The sequence below is a fragment of the Lepidochelys olivacea genome (genome assembly GCF_965140295.1).
Source record: "Lepidochelys olivacea isolate rLepOli2 genome assembly, chromosome: 3".
In the NCBI taxonomy this organism is placed as follows: Eukaryota; Metazoa; Chordata; order Testudines; family Cheloniidae; genus Lepidochelys; species Lepidochelys olivacea.
The window spans coordinates 206,166,835-206,186,137 of NC_140413.1; the positions used below are offsets into that span (position 1 = coordinate 206,166,835).

Here is a 19,303-nt window from a genome sequence, read left to right on the forward strand (position 1 = left end):
CCTCTCTGTCCTGTTGGTTCGTCCCTTCTTTCCATTTAAGCATATCAGCAATGTCCTGCTCAGACAGACATTAACTTTTTCTGTTGAATTCCTTCTCACGTGCCAGTGTTATAATCATGGATTTCATTTGTTTCTTTGCAGCGCTTGCATCTTAGTGAAGACGTGGCTGGGGCAACTTTCATGGCAGCTGGAAGCTCCGCTCCTGAGTTGTTTACATCTGTTATAGGTAACTAACTAACCAGCCATTTCTTCTTTAAACAGTTTTTAAAGGCATTAAGTACAGCCGGAGTTGCCAAATGACTCTAAGAGTTGTAATAACTCTTAACCTGTTCTCTCATGGACGCATGGAAGATTAATTGTGGTAAATCCTTATTAAGTCTAGGAGCTATATGTATAATCTCCCGGTGTGGATGAAAGAACAAACTCCTGAATTTCTGTTTTTATGTACAGTGTGCGTCACCAAGCATAATCCAGTCTCTGTGCACTGTGAATAGATTAACACGCTGCTAAATTGTACCAACACACACACAATGGCCATGTTTGTGTCCATTACAGATGACGAAGCACAGTTCGAGAATGGGCCAGTCCCATCTACACGGCAAGACAGAACGATGTTTTTAACTGTGTCAAGAGGCTACGTAGCTTGATTACAGTGTAGATAGAAATTTGAGTGCAGATCGGCGGGGGGGTTATGGTTGGTCTTGTTTCGGATGAGGCGCTGGAGCACAGGGGTGTAGGTGTGTGCACAGGAGATCTATGCAAGCAGCTCTCCCGCATGTCCAACCAGCCCCTCCTTCTCTTCCAAGAAAGTGGTGAGAAATTCCCGACCCTCTCTGTAACACATACAAGGGCATGCCATTAGGGCTGGTGGAGGCTGCTGGCTTGTGAAGCTGTGGATTCAAAACCTTCATAGGGAGAGATTAGTTGAGAGCTTTAAAAAATTGTCCTTCATCCCACCAGAAGGCTCAGTTTAGGAGAGAAGGATGCATAGCCATATTGCTTAAGGCACTGCTGGAAGGTGCTCAGATACTACCTTGATGAGCACGGTGTAGAACAGAGGATCTGAGGGCTCCCTCACAGCAGCACTCTGCTTATGGGGGGGCAGAATAGAGGGCTATCCTATTGCAGCAATGCTCAAGAGTGAGGGGCTTCTTTCTTCTACACAATTGGTTCAGAATCGGCAGAACCTGCTCGTTTCAACCAAGTTTCACGACTGCTGTTGTTAGCACGGTCCTAGCAGTGGTTCCTTTGACCACTGGGGACAGGGATTTTGATCTGAGAATCATGCTATAAACAGCCTGGACTGAGGGAAGTGTGTAGCCTTCTTTATACCCATCCGTGCAGCAAGAGAGTAATTAACCACTGGCGCAACTTACCAAAGGTTGTGGCAGAGTCTCCATCACTGGAAATATTTTAATCAAGATTGGATGTTTCTCTAAAAGATCTGCTCTCATTCAACCACAGCTGTTGGACTTGAAACTGGAATTCATTCAGGGAAGTCGTATGGCCTGCATTATACACTACATGATCCCTTCTGGATCTTAAAATCTGTTCACCTAAAATTGACCAAAATGGGGACCGTGCTATCCTAAAAGGGTAAGATGGTTTCAGCATGATTTGGCTGTGCAGGTGGGACCATGTTCCAACATGGTCAGGTCACTACTTTGTTAGAACACAGTCCCCGGCTTGGTAGAAAGAGCCCCTTGTGTAGCATGGTTCTGAGGGGAAAAAATCCCAGGCCACAATGGTCAGGGAAACTCTTTCAGACCCCTGCTAGCAACAGCTGAATTTCAACAGACTTGTAGCTAGCAGGTGACGTTAGCTGGTTATTTTTTATTCGCTGACATTTATTTCTATGGTACCCATTACTGTAGCACTTTTGATAACACATTCTTACTAATCCTATCAAAGAGCCAGATTGTGCCTCCTTATTCACCCTTTAACTTTCCTCCACAAGTTGTCCTATTAAATTTGAGTCAAAGTGGCAGAATCAGGCAAATGACTACAATAGAACCGCAGAGTTATGAACACCAGTTACATACTTACCGATCAACCGCACACCTCATTTGGAACTGGAAGTATGCAATCAGGCAGCAGCAGAGACTAAAATAAAAAAAAATTCAAAGACAGTACAGAACTAAACTAAACTAAATCACTAAAAAAATAAAGGGAAAGTTTAAAAAAAGATTGGACAAGGTAAGGAAAGCACATCGGTCTGTGCTTGTTTCATTTAAATTAAGATGGTTAAAAGCAGCATTTTTCTTCTGCATAGTAAAGTTTCAAAGCTGTATTAAGTCATTATTCAGTTGTCATAAACTTTTGAAAGAACAACCATAATGTTTGTTCAGAGTTATGAACATTTTAGGGTTACGAACAACCTCCATTCCTGAGGTGTTTGTAACTCTGAAGTTCTACTGTATACAGCAGCGGGGTGCAGTTTTTTGGAGTAGGATCCCTGTTCTTTCCGACTTACACGGTTTGCCTTGAACTTGTGTTTCAGGTGTTTTTATCACAAAAGGAGACGTAGGAGTCGGAACCATCGTTGGCTCTGCCGTATTCAACATTCTCTGTATAATCGGTGTGTGTGGCCTTTTCGCAGGACAGGTAAGAGCAACTAACGAGTTCCACAAGGTTCTTAGTTCCATTGGTTCTCCATATAGCCCAGCAAAATACCAGTGCAAGTCAGCAGTTCATGCAGACTGAGGTTTCCATTCATGGCAGGGGGGAAGACATGGGTGTGCAAAATACAGGGGAGCTTTATTTAATTGGGGGTCTGAAGACAGCTTTGGGGACAACAGCAACAGCGTGGAAGGGAGCTGCGAGTAAGCAATACTGCTGCCGAAGTAGTTGGTTCAGAAATAAGTGAGGACGAAGGGAGGAAAAGCTGCATTTCTTGGAAGTTTTGAGTCTCGACTTTAGCGGAAGGAACAGCAGGTCTGAAGACCATTCTCCAGCATCATGTGAAAAGAAAAAAAGAAATAGGGTGCAAGTGAGACATATTTTAGGGCTTGAGCTTGCACTCGTTGAACTCAGTGACCCACAGAAATATGACATCCTTCCCTTCTTCCCTGTTTTCACTCTTATTTACATTCTTCCCCCACTTTCCCTTCATTTAGTGCAGGCTAATTGAGGCTTCTCTGTCACCAGCTGTGACATGACTGAATGAGTAGCCAGTAAGGTCTTTGAGGTTTGGTTGCAGATAACTTTTGTGTTTCTCACCATTTCATACAAAGATATTGATAACCCCATCCTGTGTGTCAGATCCTAGTCGCTAAAACAAATCTGAAGTTATAGAAGGAATGCAGCAAATGAGATGAAAATATCTTACAAACAACATCTTATAAGCAGCTGCATGTCAGCTGTATTGCCATCTTAGATGACAGCTGCAAACACTGGGAATGTTTATGGCAGAGAGGACAAGGCTTTATCAGCCGTAAGACCTTGCCTATGGAATGCAATCCCACCAGAAATAAATGAGCGCAGATATCACCTCTTTCAGATCAGAGGGGAAGAAACGTCTCTTCCCACAGCAACAAGAGCACAATGGCCTTGCAGCACCTAACTCCAGTTAAATTAATAATAATTTAAAAGAATGTCTTGTTGTTTTCATACAATCAGACCTTGTACTCAACGGGTGGAAAGGAAAACACCATTGGGCCAGATCCTCAAGTGGTGTAAATCGCCATATCTCTGTAGAAGTCCATGGAGCTAGGCTGTTTTATGCCAGCTAAGGACCTGGCCATATGGTCTTGACAGAGTTTTCTTCTGTTTTGTCCCACGAAGGATGGTGGTGGCTGCACTATAAAAACCTAGACAGATTCAATTCAGACTTTATGAAACAGGTTTCAGATCATTAAGGGGGTTGGAAATACTATACGTAGGCAACCCTATGGTTTCATTTTAAAAATGCTTCTTAAATCTGACATTCTTCCCTGGCTCAAGACAAGAGTAATTTCCTACCTGCTCCTCTGTCATTCTGGCAGTTGCAGGTGGCAATGCCTGTTGTTAAGTTGCCTGACATTTTCCATTACAAGTCCCTGTTTTCAGTTGCTTATAACATTTCCAAACATTAACCATTTGGGTTGAAAATTTCCATGTTGGGTATCTGCTTCAGGCTAATTTTTTACTTATTTTACTTATGTTTTTAATTTAAACAAAAACAGCCATTTTTGAGAATGAGATAGGGGCACAATAGATTGTGCCCACATTAAAAAAAATGTACAGCTTTTTCACTGAGAAGCGCTAGTGCCCCCATGTTTTAAATGCTTTGTGCATGTCAGACTACCTACAATTTCCTGAATTATCCATCCGAACTTAAAGTAATTATGTTGTGAAATTTGAGTTCCTGTCTGAATTAGACAGGTGATTGACTCTGTGTAATTAAATATCTGAGTATTGCAGTTTGCAGAAATGCCAAATATTTTCATGTTCTTTAAGGTGGTCTTTGAAATGTCACTGTATGATCCTGTATATAAATAGGAAGTGAAGAACAATAGTGCAGGCAATACAAGGCAATGGGTCAATTAACTCTGAAAGACCAGACAGGGAGAAGGGGATTGGATACCTGGATCAGTACGAGAAAGTGAGCAGGGAGTTTGAGTTTTCACCAGAAAGTTTGGAATCCAGCTTTTATCATTTTTTTCAAGATGAAACTGGATATTTTCACTATTAGAAAGATTTTGTGGATAAGCTGTGCAGCTGGCATGTTCTGTAGATGGATTCCCTGAAGGAACATGCAGTTTAAAGCTCGCTATGTGTACTCAGTGTTTAAGTGGCACCATTGTAACTCGTACTGTGAAAGCCCATATGATTCAGGCCAATTATTAATTACCAAAGCTTTCCCAGGGCATTGAGCAATGTTCCCTGGAGGTGTTCTCTTTTAATCAGTAGGAATTTTTCTGAGTCAGGTTGCCATGAACAACATTCAAACGGATGGAGATTAACTGTGCAACACGATGACCTAGGAACAACCAAATATTTCTTCTCACTGTATTTCCTGGCATTGTTGTCCAACAGTCTGAAACCTATTCCGAAAATGCAACCACAAACCAGAATTCTAGATGGAAAGAAGTTTGAAAGTCCAGAAAAAATTGCACTATTTTGGGAGCCCCTTGGATTCTTTTTTAAAAAGACCTAACTTAGAACCAAAATGTTCTTATAACTGTCTCAACTCTCCTCCACCCTCCCACACTGGATACATTTCAGAAGTTCAGGAGGGACTTGGCTGCACTAAATTATTCTGTGTGTGGTCTAGTGACTACAGAATTAGGAGTGTGGATCTCTACTTGTTCTTTAAAGGTGTTTAGGAGCCTAGCTCCCATTAATTTCAATGGAAGTTAAGTGTAACACCAACAGACCCCAGTCATTGGTGGGCAGGATTGAACCTGGGATCTCTGGAGGTAAATGCATGAGCTAAAAGCCACAGGGCCTTAGCGAAGGCTGTAGCAGACTCATTAATCTCTCTAAGTGGTCTCGGTGCCACTAGATGGGACAGAACACCACACCAAAGCCATGTGTGGGTTACATACTTCCCCTAGCTGAGGAAGCACGTCCTGAACTTCAGAGACTTTCCAGCTGAAATCCTGGATGAGCCCCCACTTGTAACACCAACAGACCCCTGTCATCGGCAGGCAGGATCGAACCTGGGATCTCTGAAGCTTATTGCATGAGCCTTTACCGCATAAGCTAAAAGCCACATGGCCCTTAGCTAAGCCTGTAGCAGACTCATTAGTCTCTCTCTAAGTGGTCTTGGTGCCACTAGATGGGACAGAGCACCACACCCAAGCGGTGTGTGGGTTACATAAGCACCTTAAACATCCCTAAAAATGAGACCTTTAACCTTTGTTTGCTTAAGTTTTTTCATCTGTAAGAGAGCAGGTACAACTGTACTTACTGTAACAGGGTAGCTGGCCCCTTAAATGAAATTGGGTCAGTTCCCCTTTTCCTGTCCAGGTGCTGAGCCAAGTAAGAGGGTGGGGCCTGGGGTGGTGCTACATGAGGCCTGGTGAGAAAGAGTGTTAGAGCAGATTGAGTCAGTCAGGAAATGTCAGCTCCTAGAGAGAAAAGGGGTTCCTGGGAGAGGTCTGAAAGCGGGGGAGAAGTAAGAGGGATTTGCTGGCTGGCATCCCTGAGCCAGGGCCAGAGGGCGAAAGACAGGAGGAGTAGCAGCAGCAGCTGAGGGAGATGCCTGCTGGCTCTAAGCCGGAGAGTCAGAGCAGAGGGCTGAAGGAAAGAGGAGTAGCAGAGGGGGTTCCCTGCTGACTTCCCTTTGCCAGAAAGCTGGACTCCAGAGGAACCATGACAGGCTTCCAGCTGGCTGTGCGAGCTCCTGCTGGTAAGAGCAGGGTTGTGCCCCAGAAGGAAGGGCTGGGGCAGCAATCCTAGCAGAGGGACAGAAGAGGACGATTGAAGAGTCCAGTGGTGGTGAAAGATGCCGGGATGGTGAGATTGAAGCTGGGTTCTAAAGAATACAAGTGCTGGGGGATATAGACTATGTTTGGGGACATTTGCTTACGGACTGTTTGCGCTAAGTGTTAGTTAATAAACTCGGCTGATGGATTGAAAGATAAGTTCGTATGGAGGTAGTGGGGACCTAAAAAGGAAACTGAAGTGAGGTGCCACTTGCAGGACGGCCCTGAGGCTACTTGTATACACTTAGTTCATGAAGCAGTTCTGGCCATTACCTTCCAAAGCGCTTTGAAATCCTCAGATGAAAGGGAGTGTAGCAAAGCGAACTATTATTTCCAGATCGTGAGAATTTGGTGGTAGAATGTCAATGGATGGGTTTTTGAAAAGTGCTCAGCTTTGGCCTAACTCTGCTTCCATTGAAGTTAGGGAGAGTGTGACCATCCGCTAAATGGGAGCAGAGTTAGTCCAACACTGAATGCTTTTGAAAATCCTCCGCTAGCTTTTTGTAAGGCTTTGTAAATTTGACCAAGGTTACGGATTCAGTTTCTGCTGAAGAACACAGTATTTTGTGGTAAACATGGCCAAAATTAAGTGTTTCCCCAGATTTGTCCAATAATGAAATGCTGTATATTCTCAAAGATCTTCCAAAATGGACGATATGTATCGGAAGAAAAGGAGAGTAGACTTTTAGTTTTGGTGTTGTAGCACACACATCTCAGATGCCTCTTCACAGGGCTTATGTTAAGTGAGGGAAATGAAACTTTACAAGGCAGCTTTTTCTATGCCAATTTCAGTCCCACAATGTTCATGTGAGCTTAAAATTCAGGAATTAACCAACTAACCCATCCCTACTCAACATTCCTTTCCAACTGTGGCAGTTAATAGCCAGTATGGACATAGAGTTTAACTATCCTCTCTGATCATGCTGTTTACCTCAATATTATACAATTGCATCAGTGGGATAATAGACCCTGTGGGGCTGCGAATTAGGAAAAGCTGCTTTAGTTTCAGCATTTTGGTTTATTGCACTATTCCCAGTTTCTAGCACCTTTTCCTCTTTACTGTTTTTCTTAGTGAGACTGTGTGCATTTAGAAACAACCATTATTCCAGCTTGTTATTGTAACCACTTGAGTGCTACCTCAGTGCCAGGCACATCACTTTGAAGAGCCAGCTTTCCATTAGGAATATGTTGTTGTGTGTCAACCTCCCTCTCCCTTGCCTGATAACTTTTCCTTACATCATCCCACGTAGCATCTAATTTACACTGTACAATCCTTGGGCCAGAGAAGCATGGCCCAAATCCTCAGATGTGGCCGAGGAGCAGTCAGCATGTGTGTGTGTGTGTGTGGGGGGGGGGGAATATGCTGATCTTCAGTCAATAAAATGCTTTACATACCTAGCTGCAGTTTGTCTGTGCTGTGCACTATATAACAAGCTAATAATTCTTGATGAAGTTGAATTCAGGAAGCAAAGTGGTTAATCGTTTCCTTCTTCGGGGACTTGGTCAGCTTCATCTTCGAGGGAGTGATATGGGGGCCTTGAAGGAACTTAGAGGACAGTGGAGTAATTGAAGCAACCAAAAACTAATGACCAATATGAATGGATCAAATCTTTGGCTAGCATAAATTGGCATCGTGCCATTGATGTCATAATGTTGCTGTGTGACTGTGTATTGGAACCCCTTCTGAATCATTATACAGTAGCACATGGAAAATCCATGAGACCCAGCCGCTTCAGTGCCCTAGATGAAATCAGAACTGTTTTTTAACTATGCAGCAGTCCTTGGGGGAGCAATTTGTAACGTTGCTAAATGGGAAGAAACTGGAGAGACATTTCCAAGCATAACTCTTTGACTAAGGGATTCTCTGATACTTTTTGTTTGTTGTGAGGGATGGGGGACATAATTTAGGACCCACATAAGCAATTCAACAAGCAGCCGTGTTGTAAATTGAACGAGAATCCTTACATAAAATGTACAGGGCTGCTAATCCAGCCGCAGAGCAAGAGGCTCTCCGCACATCTCAGGGAAGATGGTTCTTCAGCTAATGGCCCATCTGGGCTCTGGGTTGCCATGACCTAACCTACATAATTATAGCACTGATGTGGCAACAGCTTTGAAATGATCACATAACTGTTCCCTGTAAGGGTGGTTCCTAGGTCATCATGTTGCACAGTGGGCATGGAAGTGCTCTGTGAGTTATTTTTCTGCACTGTTTTCCAGCAATGGGTGTGTTGTTTTATCTTCACAAAAACATAGGTAGGAACCTATGTATTATTATTATGTGTTATTTCTATTGCAATAGCACCGAGGAGCCCAAGTCATAGGCCAGGACCCGTCTTGTGCTGGGTGCTGTACAAACCCCGAACTGAATCACAATCCCCACCCCAAGCAGGATACACTCTAAGTAAGCTTGCAGTCTAGGTTTACCAATGAACAGAATATGCTTAGAGAGTGAGATATACCATACTATGGGCCAGATTTGGGCTGGCTCTTTGAGATGGACAAGTTGGGGAAGGATTCAAGGAGCGCTCTTCTCTATACAGGTCAGGCACAAATGCAACCCCTGATGTCTTCTGAGTTCAGGGACTGTTCTGTCGTATCGTCTCTGGGGCTAGCCCTTTTAAATCGCCCGGGTCCCTGGGCAATTGCCCCCTGCTCCTCCCCTCTCCCCCCCACAACCTGTCGGCGAGCATGGTCAGGGACCATCACTTCGTTACATGGTTGTGCAATGCCACTGCAAAACAAATAATGGACAATATGCACCAAACTTCTGCCTTGGCTCCATGAATGCAGCTCGCGCTGCTGGGGAGGGCACTTCTGAGGACAGAGTCTGGCCACACAGCATGAGGTCTTATTTTGATTTCACCCCAGAGAAATGAGTTTATTTTCAGACGACTATTTTTATAACTATGACACTAAGTACATTCCCAGCCCTGAAGAAGAGCTCTGTGTAAGCTCAAAAGCTTGTCTCTCTCATCAACAGAAGCTGGTCCAATAAAAGATCACCTCACTCACCTTGTCTCTCTATTTTTATAACTGAAATAAATTTGGCAAAGGAGTCCAGAATTAGCAAGTCATCAAGTATCATATTTGTCTGTCTTTTCAGAGCAGGAATGAAAGACATCTAGAAAGAGTTTGTCCAGATGTGTTTATAGGATCTTGTGATTAAAGATGCTCAAAAAAATGGTAAAAATATTTAGAAATTTGTTAGTTTTCTTGGGGATTTTTTTATTTTATTTTAATGTCAACAAAATATTTTGAAAATTAAAAAAATGCAACCGGCTTTTTATCCTTGGGGAAAGTGGATCATTGCTAGCCTATTAGTTGAGCACCTTACCTATTACAATAGAAGACCTAGGAATGATTATTATTTCATTAGTAGATCTCAAAGCACTTTATAAAGGAGGTTAGTATCATTACCCCTATTTTACTGATAGGGAAACTGAGGCACAGAGCCATGAAATGACTTACTCAGGGTTACCCAGCAGGCCGGTAGCAGAAATGGGACTAGAACCCAGGTCTCCGGAGTCTCAGGCTGTGGTCTAGGCAACACTGCCTTTTATATTCTTTATTATGAAGTAGCTTAGTCATAGACCCTCTTCTGCCCGGAGGCTGCACTTTAGGGGAAAGAGGCTGGCTGTGTTCTCCCCACAGCACCCTCTAAAAGCCAGGCCTGACGTCCCATAATGGGAGAAGGCTGGAGTAGGGTTTCATGGTACAAAGGCAACAAGAAGATAGTAGGAAGAAATGCTTCACCTAGGAGGGAGCTTTTGGAATTTGAATAGGCTAGTAGAATATTCAAATATAATCATTAGTGTAAAATAGCATTTGGGAGTGAACAACTGACATCCTAAGCCAGTGCAATAATTCAACAGACTTCCTTTTGCTTTCTTTATTTACGTATTGAACGTGGATTTTCTAAGGTAGCTAAGGCCCCAGTCCCACCAGTGACTCCATCAAGACACAGTCTGGCACTCTCCCATTGGTTTCCATTGCTTACAGAATTAGGGCTTAACAGATAAGAATAGAATCTCTAGCCTACCCAATTCTTCCTTGTTTTATTATGTCATCATGGCCCTACCAGATAACTAAGTGTTAATGTCACGGGCCCTTTTAAAAAACGATTCTTACACTAAAACTCAGTCACCACTGTAGATGAAAACCATGTTCAATATTGCTTGTGCTCTTCGTTCATTTCTGGCCAACCAGAAAAGACTGGGTGGACTAGAAATCAGAGCACCTTGAACAATGTCAGCGACTAAGAAGATTCACTTTGTGGCTCTCATTTTCCAGCACAGAGCTGCAATTTTTGAGTTGCAAACCCTGAAAGGAGGAGATATAAATATGAACAAAACTGCTTTCGCTGAACACTTTAAAAATCATAAAGACATTTCTACTAATATTAGGCTTTATAAGGCCCCTGCCTTCTCCCCTTGCCCCTTTTTAAAACAAAACCTAAAATTTGAAAATGCGGCCTGTGTATTGATATTTATAGGTGTACAAAAGAAGCGTCATCTCTCCCCGTCTGTCCCTAAAATTGGCTGGTTTCTTTTAGACTTCGGGGCAGAAGTGGATCTAGAGTACATCAGAGATAGTCAAGCCAGGGTGTGTTCTAGAAAAACAGAAATGTAAGATATGGTTGCCTCAAAGTGAGTCAGTCAGTTTTCTCTTCCAGTGAGTGATCTGACCCATTATAATTTAAGAACAGTGAGAATATTGTACATAGGGGCGGTGATGAAATGAAGGGAGAGGCCCCGGGAGTTTCTGTGGGATGTAATAATACAAGAACAGGAGCCAGGCTTCCTGCTCCCCAAGACCGAACTGACTCCTGGGGGATCACAGGGCTCAGTGCCCATTGCTGGGGGCAGAGGAGGGGAGGGAAGGCTGCCCTACAACACAACTAGGGTTCAGGGCAGAGGCTGGAAAAGGTCTGCATAGCTCTGTCTCGGGCTTGAACCCCCTGCTCCAGAGCTTCACCCCACCGGGTTCCCCCACACACTCCCCACAGCAGCTCCTGGTCCCTCCGCAGTCTGGGTGGTCCAATGGCACAGGGACTGTCTGTAGGATCATGTGCTCTGGGCCCCGCTCGTGGCTGACCCAGCCTAGCATGCAGCTGCTGAGTGAGGCCAGGCTGCTGAGCTTCCTCCATGGCTGCAAGGGCAGCCACATCTGCAACACGGAGCTGCTTGAGCCCTGCAGGCTGCTGATCCAGCAGGGGAGTTCGGGGGCAATGGGGGTTTTGAGGAGATGATGGTCCCTAGAAGAGGAAGCCCCCCGGACTCCTATTCAGTGGTGGGAGTGTCTATCTGTGCGCTGGGGATGGGGTGCCCCCGTGCATCACTGAGCCCCTCATGCCCGCAGCACAGAGGGGCCTGGCCACTGCCTCAGAGACACTGGACACAAAATCAGTTGCTAAACGAGAATTTCAGGTGGATCTGACAACCCAGGGAGTCTCAAACATGTCTCCCCCACCCCATCACATGCTCAGGCCCAGGGCGGATCCCCCCAATCAGCCCTTCCCCCATGCCCGTTCCTTAAGAAAATTCTGATTGCCCCCCCCTTGCTTGGGGGTGGTTTGGGTATGTATTGTTCTCACTTTGATGAGCAGTGACATTTCCCAAGGCCTGTTAACGAAGGGCCAAGTTTTGCACAAGTGACTAGTTTCTGAGCACCCAACCTGACACACCCGAAAGCAGGGCCTGAATTTCAGAAAGTGCTGAGTGCCCCACATTGAAGATGAGGCCTCTTTGGGCAGTGAAAAACAGAGACATCCAAAATCACTATGTATTTTGGAAATGTATTTTGAGGCAAGAGAGAAACTCACACCCTTGAGTTACCAGACACAATCCCATTGACTGAAAGAGGATTATGCACCCAGAAAACTTTGCGTTGCTTCTTCCCTAGAACCTCTACAATGTCACTGAAGTAGTTTGTCACTAACACAGAGGGAGACTGAGTTTGCCTGGACAGCGCTATATCACTCTGGGTTTAGATACATTTTCCAAGGTGCCTCCACGGGTTCAATTCATGGCGCGATGGCATGGCTCCACAAAGGTGCTAGCTACGCTGCAGGATGGGTATCGGAGAAGCTGTTTCCCTCGTCATCTCTGTAGCTCAAGGAGCTCGTGTCTATTCCACTTCAGCTGTAGAGATCTCAAAGTCATGTATCATTAACACTATTTATTTAGCCGCTGCCTGATTTATATGTACACTTGGGAACGAGGGAAAATGAGGAGGAGTGGGAGAAATCTGAGAACACTGTGTGTGGTGAAAGCAGGATATCAGTTCCACCCTTAAGACACAAATCAGGCAGCCTTTCGTGATGATGCTTGTTATACAGCAGGACAGAGATGTGAGAATGGGAGGCTTCCCTTTGAGCTGGTGGTGGATTTAATTAGGATCATTCCTTGATTGTCAGTCACATCTGTAGAGATGTGAAGACGATGCCCCACACCATAATTCCACCCACACCTTATTTTCAGCCCCACTGTCCTCCACTGTACACTCGTCTGTGGACCTGTGCCTCCTTCTTACCTCCTTCCTCCAACCCTCTCCTCATCCTTGCCTAGAATGGTGTGGAATTTTTGCAAGCACACAGCATTGGTCTAACGCCAGTAGGAGTTATACCCGTTCGCTTCAATGGGAGCATCTCAACGGGATTCCCCACCCTGACCTGCAGCTTTGCTGTGGTCTTCATGACCTGTCTACTGATGTTCCTCAATATTCACCCAAAATAGAGAAAGCAGCTGTAATAGCATGAGCTATAGACAGTTCATGGTGTTGTCATATGTAGAAGAATTCTTACATATCTCATACAACTTGCATTTGGTAACTAGGCACCTAGCAGCTGGGTTCTTGTTACACCACTGAACCGTTCTCCACGATGAGACAGGAGAGTGTTCTGAATGGCATTAGAGGCTTGCAGTTGCAGTCATGTGCCGGAGATTCTACAGTTGTTATCCTGTTGTTCAGCGGTGACATTGTTTTTCTAATTGTGGGTATTTCATAGATTCATAGACTCTCAGGCCAGAAGGGACCATTGTGATCATCTAGTCTGACCTCCTATATAACACAGGCTATAGGAATTGAATTAATTCCTGTTTTAACTAGAGCGTATCTCCTAGAAAAGCATCCAGTTTTGATTTTAACATTCCATCCGATTGAGAATCCACCACATCCTTTGGTAAGTTTTTCCAATGTTTAATTAACCTCACTGTTAAAAATTTGAATCGTATTTCTAGTCTAAATTTGTCTAGCTTCAGCTTCCAGCCATTGGATGTCATACCTGTTCCTTCAGGGCTCTCTTAGATAACTGTGTTGAACTACCTAATTTGTTAGGGTGGATAAGCAGTGCCTACTTACCCAGAATCTTTCAACTGCCCCATTCAGAGGTAGCCCAGTTCATTGCATTAATCTTATTAGTCTGTCTCTCACTGAAACTCCTCAGAACCTAATGGTAAATTTTCATTATTGTGTCTAAGAGACAGAGGCTGTCAAGTACCAAAATCAAGTGCCTTGGGTCGGCCACATTTCCGCTTCAGTGGCAATCTTTTGTCTGAATAAATAAAATGAATGCTGAGGGTTTTCCATTGTCTGAACTATCATTAACATGTGTAACTGAGGAATGCTTCTGAAAGGTTGTAAGCTAGATTGTGCTTTGATATATCTGGAAATGTGAAAACTTTCCCCATGAAATAGGGGAAATGTTATAAATAAAGAAGAGTAAGAAAAGGAACCTCTGAACAGGAATTTAATAACCAGGGAGAATACTGCTTATTGAAGAGATTGGGATTTTGCAATCTAATTTTGTATATTTTATTCTTCCATACAGTTAGTCTGCATGCATCTTAATCTTTTAAGCTTTAATTTCACTGTCTTTATGCAGTTCAGACTGGCCTAGCTATTGACCTCTGTTTTGTGATTGCATTTATGAGATACTTTCCCTCTGACTTTTTTATTTTAATTTTTTTTGTATTGGAAAAGGGTTTATAGACATGGAGCAGTAGTTTAAGGATACTTAATGTACCAACTGTGTGCTGTTCTGGTAATATAGGGCAAAGTTTTGTTTTGTGTCAGATCTGTGGGCCTGATCCTCAGCTGGTATCAGTCGATGTAGCCCTGGTAAAGTTAGCACAACTACACCACTTAACAGCAGCCGAGGATCTGGCCCTGAGGATTTTAGTTAAATGCAAAACATAAGACTAGGGAGAAACCAATATTGTTCATTATATACCGTAGCACAGGGGGAAAAATCAAAAGGGGGCCACTGCAGAACATATAGAGAGGAAAGGAGGTATCACTAGGGTTTTGGAACTATGCGTCATCATCTAATATAAATACATTGAAACAGGAGCCTGAAAAACAAAGCATCACAGTGTGAAAGCACCCAAGCAGTGAGCCCGCTAGCTATCCACCCTCCAATAGTGTCACTGGGTACCCAACAATCCAAACCACAGAGCAGGTTGAGCTAAAAGGTGAATTGGCATTGCATACTGCAGGGTGAAAGGAGGAGATGCTGCGGCTGCAACTTCCTTTACATGTTGCCCTTTAAAGGGTATTGCTGAGTGCTGTAGTACTTTCCATCTCTTACCCACACTGACCTCTTGAAATGGTTGAGCTGGATTTTTCCTCTTTCTTTGCTTTTCTAGAATTGCATTTTCTCAATATTTCTCCCTTGAGCAGCCGCTCCAAAAGGACATTCACCGACTGCAAATGCAACAGAATCTTTCTGGTGCTGTATTTTCACAAGAATGCTCCTTTTTCTCAAGATTTTCCCCCCATGAGGTTTGGCACTGGTGACTTCACAAAGAACAGTCAGACCAAAGCCGAATGATCCGGCAGGTTAGATTTCTCTTCAGCTTCCACTCCCTGTGCAACAAGCATTGCAGCCATGGGATTCGAATAATTATTGATTTCTGCAGATATTGTGCCAGGCAAAAAAATGTCTTTATTGGTACCAAAAACTAGTGGAGAAGACTGTTTTCCCAGTTCTATAGGTGCAACACTACGCCCTGCTGTTTTTGTCCCATCCACTCGAGCACATTGAGAAAGCTGTGTCAAAGGTGTCCCTGAAATCTGTTCCTTTTAACAGGTAACATCAAGCTTGTTCCTTAAAGAGGAGAATCTCTAAAGGGTTAGATGTGGAGTTTGGATAAGCACTAAAAGAATTTTCATGCTTATCTGACTTTCATTGAATTAGAGAGATGAGATGGGTGAGGTAATATCTCTTATAAAACCAACTTCAGCTGCTGAAAGAGACACGTTTTTGAGCTCCACAGAGTTGTTCTTCAGGTCTGTGGAGCTCAAAAGTTTGTCTCTCTCACCAATAAAAGTTGGTCCAATAAAAGGTATTACCTCACCCACTTTGTCTCTCTCTCATCCTGGGACCAACATGGCTACAAGAACGCTGCAAACGTCTTCTCAAATTACCCACACTGCTTGAGAACAGCCCCCCTCCTGGTACTTCTGCATGGACTTACGTGGTTTGCTGTGTCAGAGGCTTTGCTTCTAGTTCTAAACTAGAACCACAATATGAAGGCCCTTCATCCTCTTCTCTTGAGGGTCAAGTCTATTATTTTTGCAATCACACCTAGGAACCCTAGTCATGGACAAGGCCCCATTGTGCTAGGCACTGTACAAACGCAGAACAAAAATACAGGCCCTGCCCTGAAGAGCTTACAATGGAAGTATAAGACAAGAGACAGCAGGTGGTTATAACAAACAGGGAGCACAAGGTAATAATGAGACAATACTGGTCAGCATGATAGGCAATGGTCTCAGCAAACCAGCAGCCAGGCCATTAGTTGTCAAGTGTTTTGCAGGCTCATGGGAGAAGAAGGATTTGAAGGAGGACAGTGAGGTGGCCTTGCAGATGTTCACAGGGAGCTCCTCTCATGCACAGCAGCTGGCCTCAGAGACAGTGCGTAGGTACTTATTGAAAAAGTTAACCCATGAACCATGAAGGCTGGCACCACTGGCAGAGTGGAGGCGGGAGTCAACGTCTCAATAGCAGATTACAGATGATTTTGGATAGGGACTGTCCGTGAAGGTTCTGTCAACTTCTCAACCATAAGCCCCTGTATTCAGTTCATCATTTGTTGCCCTAGAACAGTGTTATCAGCCAGGGAGGTCATGAAAGACAAAGGAGGGTGGGTGGAGTGGTGAGATGTTGAAAATTTTATTATGGTCTGAAGCAAAGAAAATGTCACTCCCCACACACCCAGACCCTCCAAAGTCAAGTACTCTCTGTCAACCTCTCGAAACACACACACAAATCAATTCTATAGGTTTATCATTGTTAGCGTCAAGACACTTTACTCTTACAGTAACTGTAAAGGGATCACAAACATTATTGCTTCAAATAAGGGGTTAGCTGCCTGAAAAGATTAGGAAACACTGCCCTTTGCCAACTCTTCTCCCAAATATCGACATCTCTCTGAACTTGTCTGTGAATCCTTCAGAGAATGCATCTTTGGTTCAGGAGGCCTCCCTGATACACAGCACAGGGACCTATGAACTCCAGGAATTTTAGTTGAACAGTTACATTAAGCTGAGCAGTTCGCTGGAGATTATAACTGTCAGTCGAAGAGGAAAGTATTTTGTTTACCGAGTGATGTTGGAATTAGCACCCTCCCTGTTTCCATTCTGAGCATGTCACAGAGACAGATTGCTGCCTCCCTAGCAGAATACCAAGTGCTGCTTAAAAGAACCGAACACACACGGAAAAATAATCAACATCAAGGTGGCAGTCTGTGCTGATCATCACGATGCAACCCAGGGAGCAGGAATTCCCAGTGGATTCTGCAAAGAATAAAAGACCAGCAGCAGGCTGAGTGCCTGATCCAAAGCCCATCGAATTGATAGGAGGACTTTCCATTGACTGAGTAGGCTTTGGATCAAGGCAGACGGGCCCAGTCCCGCAGATACTTGCTATTGAGTAAAGGCCCATTGACTTAAAGGGCTTGACCCTGCCAGGTTCCTAACCCCTCAGCTCCCATTGAAGTCAGTGGATGTTATGGACACACAGCTCAATGGAGGAGGCGCATAATCAAGTCCTAAGTGAAATGATAGAAGGTCAAGCCCTGAGGGCACAATCCTTGAAACACAGACCCACCTCTAATGAGACTACTCACAGAGCTAAGTTACTCACATGCATAAGTATCTGCAGTATTTGTTTGGTCTTTGCCTACGTTTATATTGATCACCTAGTTTCCACTTTATTTTTTATTTTTTTGTATTTTTATGTATTGGTTTGTTTCAGTCATACCAAGCTCCTCTGCTGAGCCAGCTGTGCAGTGATAGAGCGGGGGCATGGACAGATTCCGTCACTGGTAACGGGGGGCGTGACAGGAAAAGTTTGAGCACCACTGTTCTACGACTTGCCCAAAGTCACGTGGGACGTCCGTGGTAGAGCAGGAACGTGAACCTCGGTCTCTTGTGTCCCGGACTAACACGCTAACTACGGGCATGTCTTTCCTGCCCTGTATATTGTATATTGACTTGCACCTAAAAGCACTGCTAACCCACCCCCCAAAGTAATTGATACACTGGCTTTCTGCAGTCATTTCTTGCTGTGAGCTGTAGGCAGATTTGCGGAAAATTTAATACTAATAACAAGATGTCACTACCTTAAATTAAGATATAGTCGTTCATAAAATAACAACATGTGATTAAGAGACAGGTAGTGGAATCTCCTTAATTATCTGAATGTCACGAGGAATTCTTAGAATAATAAATGTCAAGCACAGAACTGTAGGTAATGCCTTTTGGAAGCTAACTGAGAATGCCTGAAAAATACCTTTGTGGCTCTCTTGGGTCTGAAGCCCTCCACATAATCACAAAAGAGAGGGAGTGGGTGAAACCCTGCCCCATTGAAGTCAATGGCAAGACTCCCAGGTTTCACTCAATGCCAGCTTCCCTTCATTGCCCCATTAGTGTGCCTCTGCCCTGATAGGGAGAGTAATTTTTATTTCTGTGTCTGTTCCATCTTTTGTCTCTGTCTAACGAGACTGCCAATAAGGTTGTTCCTAGTGACATGTATAGTGTGGACCACTGAGAACTGTCCAGTATCAAACAGCCAGCAGGTGATAATCTTCAGCCACTAAACATCTCAGCTTCATTCAACCTGGTGATCCAGCGCTGAGAGTATCTGTAAACTCAGTTGGTAGCACATCAGACCTTTAATCTGAGGGTCCAAGGGAAAAGTCCCTGTTGAGGCAGAAGTGGAAGAGTGAACGAGTAGCTATGGCACAATACTGGGGATTGGGAGATCGAGGTTTGATTCTCTGCTCTTTCATAGACTTCCTGTCTGACTTTGGGTAAGTCACTTAACCTGCATCTCAGTTCCCCATCTGCAAAATGGGGCTAATAGAATTGCCCTACTTTATAGGGTGGTATTAAGGATAAATACATTAAAGATTGTGAGGTGCAGTATCTGAACACTACTCTGGTAATGGGGTCCCCTTATAAGTAGATAAGACAGATGAATAAACCATAACCAACCCCTCGTGCCACTCGCCTTCCCATTTTTACACACTTGCCAGCATGACTAATACTTTCCAGTTCTACGTCCAGAAGCTTCATAATATAATTTAATTGGTATAAAATAGCACCCAAGCATTAGAATGTCTCTGCAACTAGTAGCTGCCCTTCCATTTCACTGAGCTAAACCCTGGGGTTAGAGGGCCAAACAGAACAATGAGATAGTGCACTAACTGTTCAACTCCAGGGGCTCCAACTCTTCCTAAATACCAAGCGAAAGCATGTAATTAACGGATGGATCCCAGTATGCTATGAATCCAGGGGGGTGGTTTGGGCTTCTCTCTATTTTCATTTGTCATGGGGTATAACATGCTGCCTATACATAGGAAAATGTACAAGCCCTGGCATGAGAC

The 19,303-nt window shown here is 44.0% G+C and overlaps 1 protein-coding gene across 2 annotated transcripts in view; it reads left to right on the forward strand.

Annotated features, from left to right (window-relative positions):
- The window catches only part of SLC24A3 (solute carrier family 24 member 3), a 319,465-nt gene that overhangs the window by 237,251 nt on the left and 62,911 nt on the right, over positions 1-19,303 (forward strand). For both annotated transcript variants that reach the window (XM_084625278.1, XM_084625279.1), the window contains exons 5-6: positions 142-226; positions 2,501-2,604. In XM_084625278.1, coding sequence (XP_084481404.1) covers positions 142-226; positions 2,501-2,604 — 189 coding nt within the window. The remainder of the gene's footprint in view (positions 1-141; positions 227-2,500; positions 2,605-19,303) is intronic.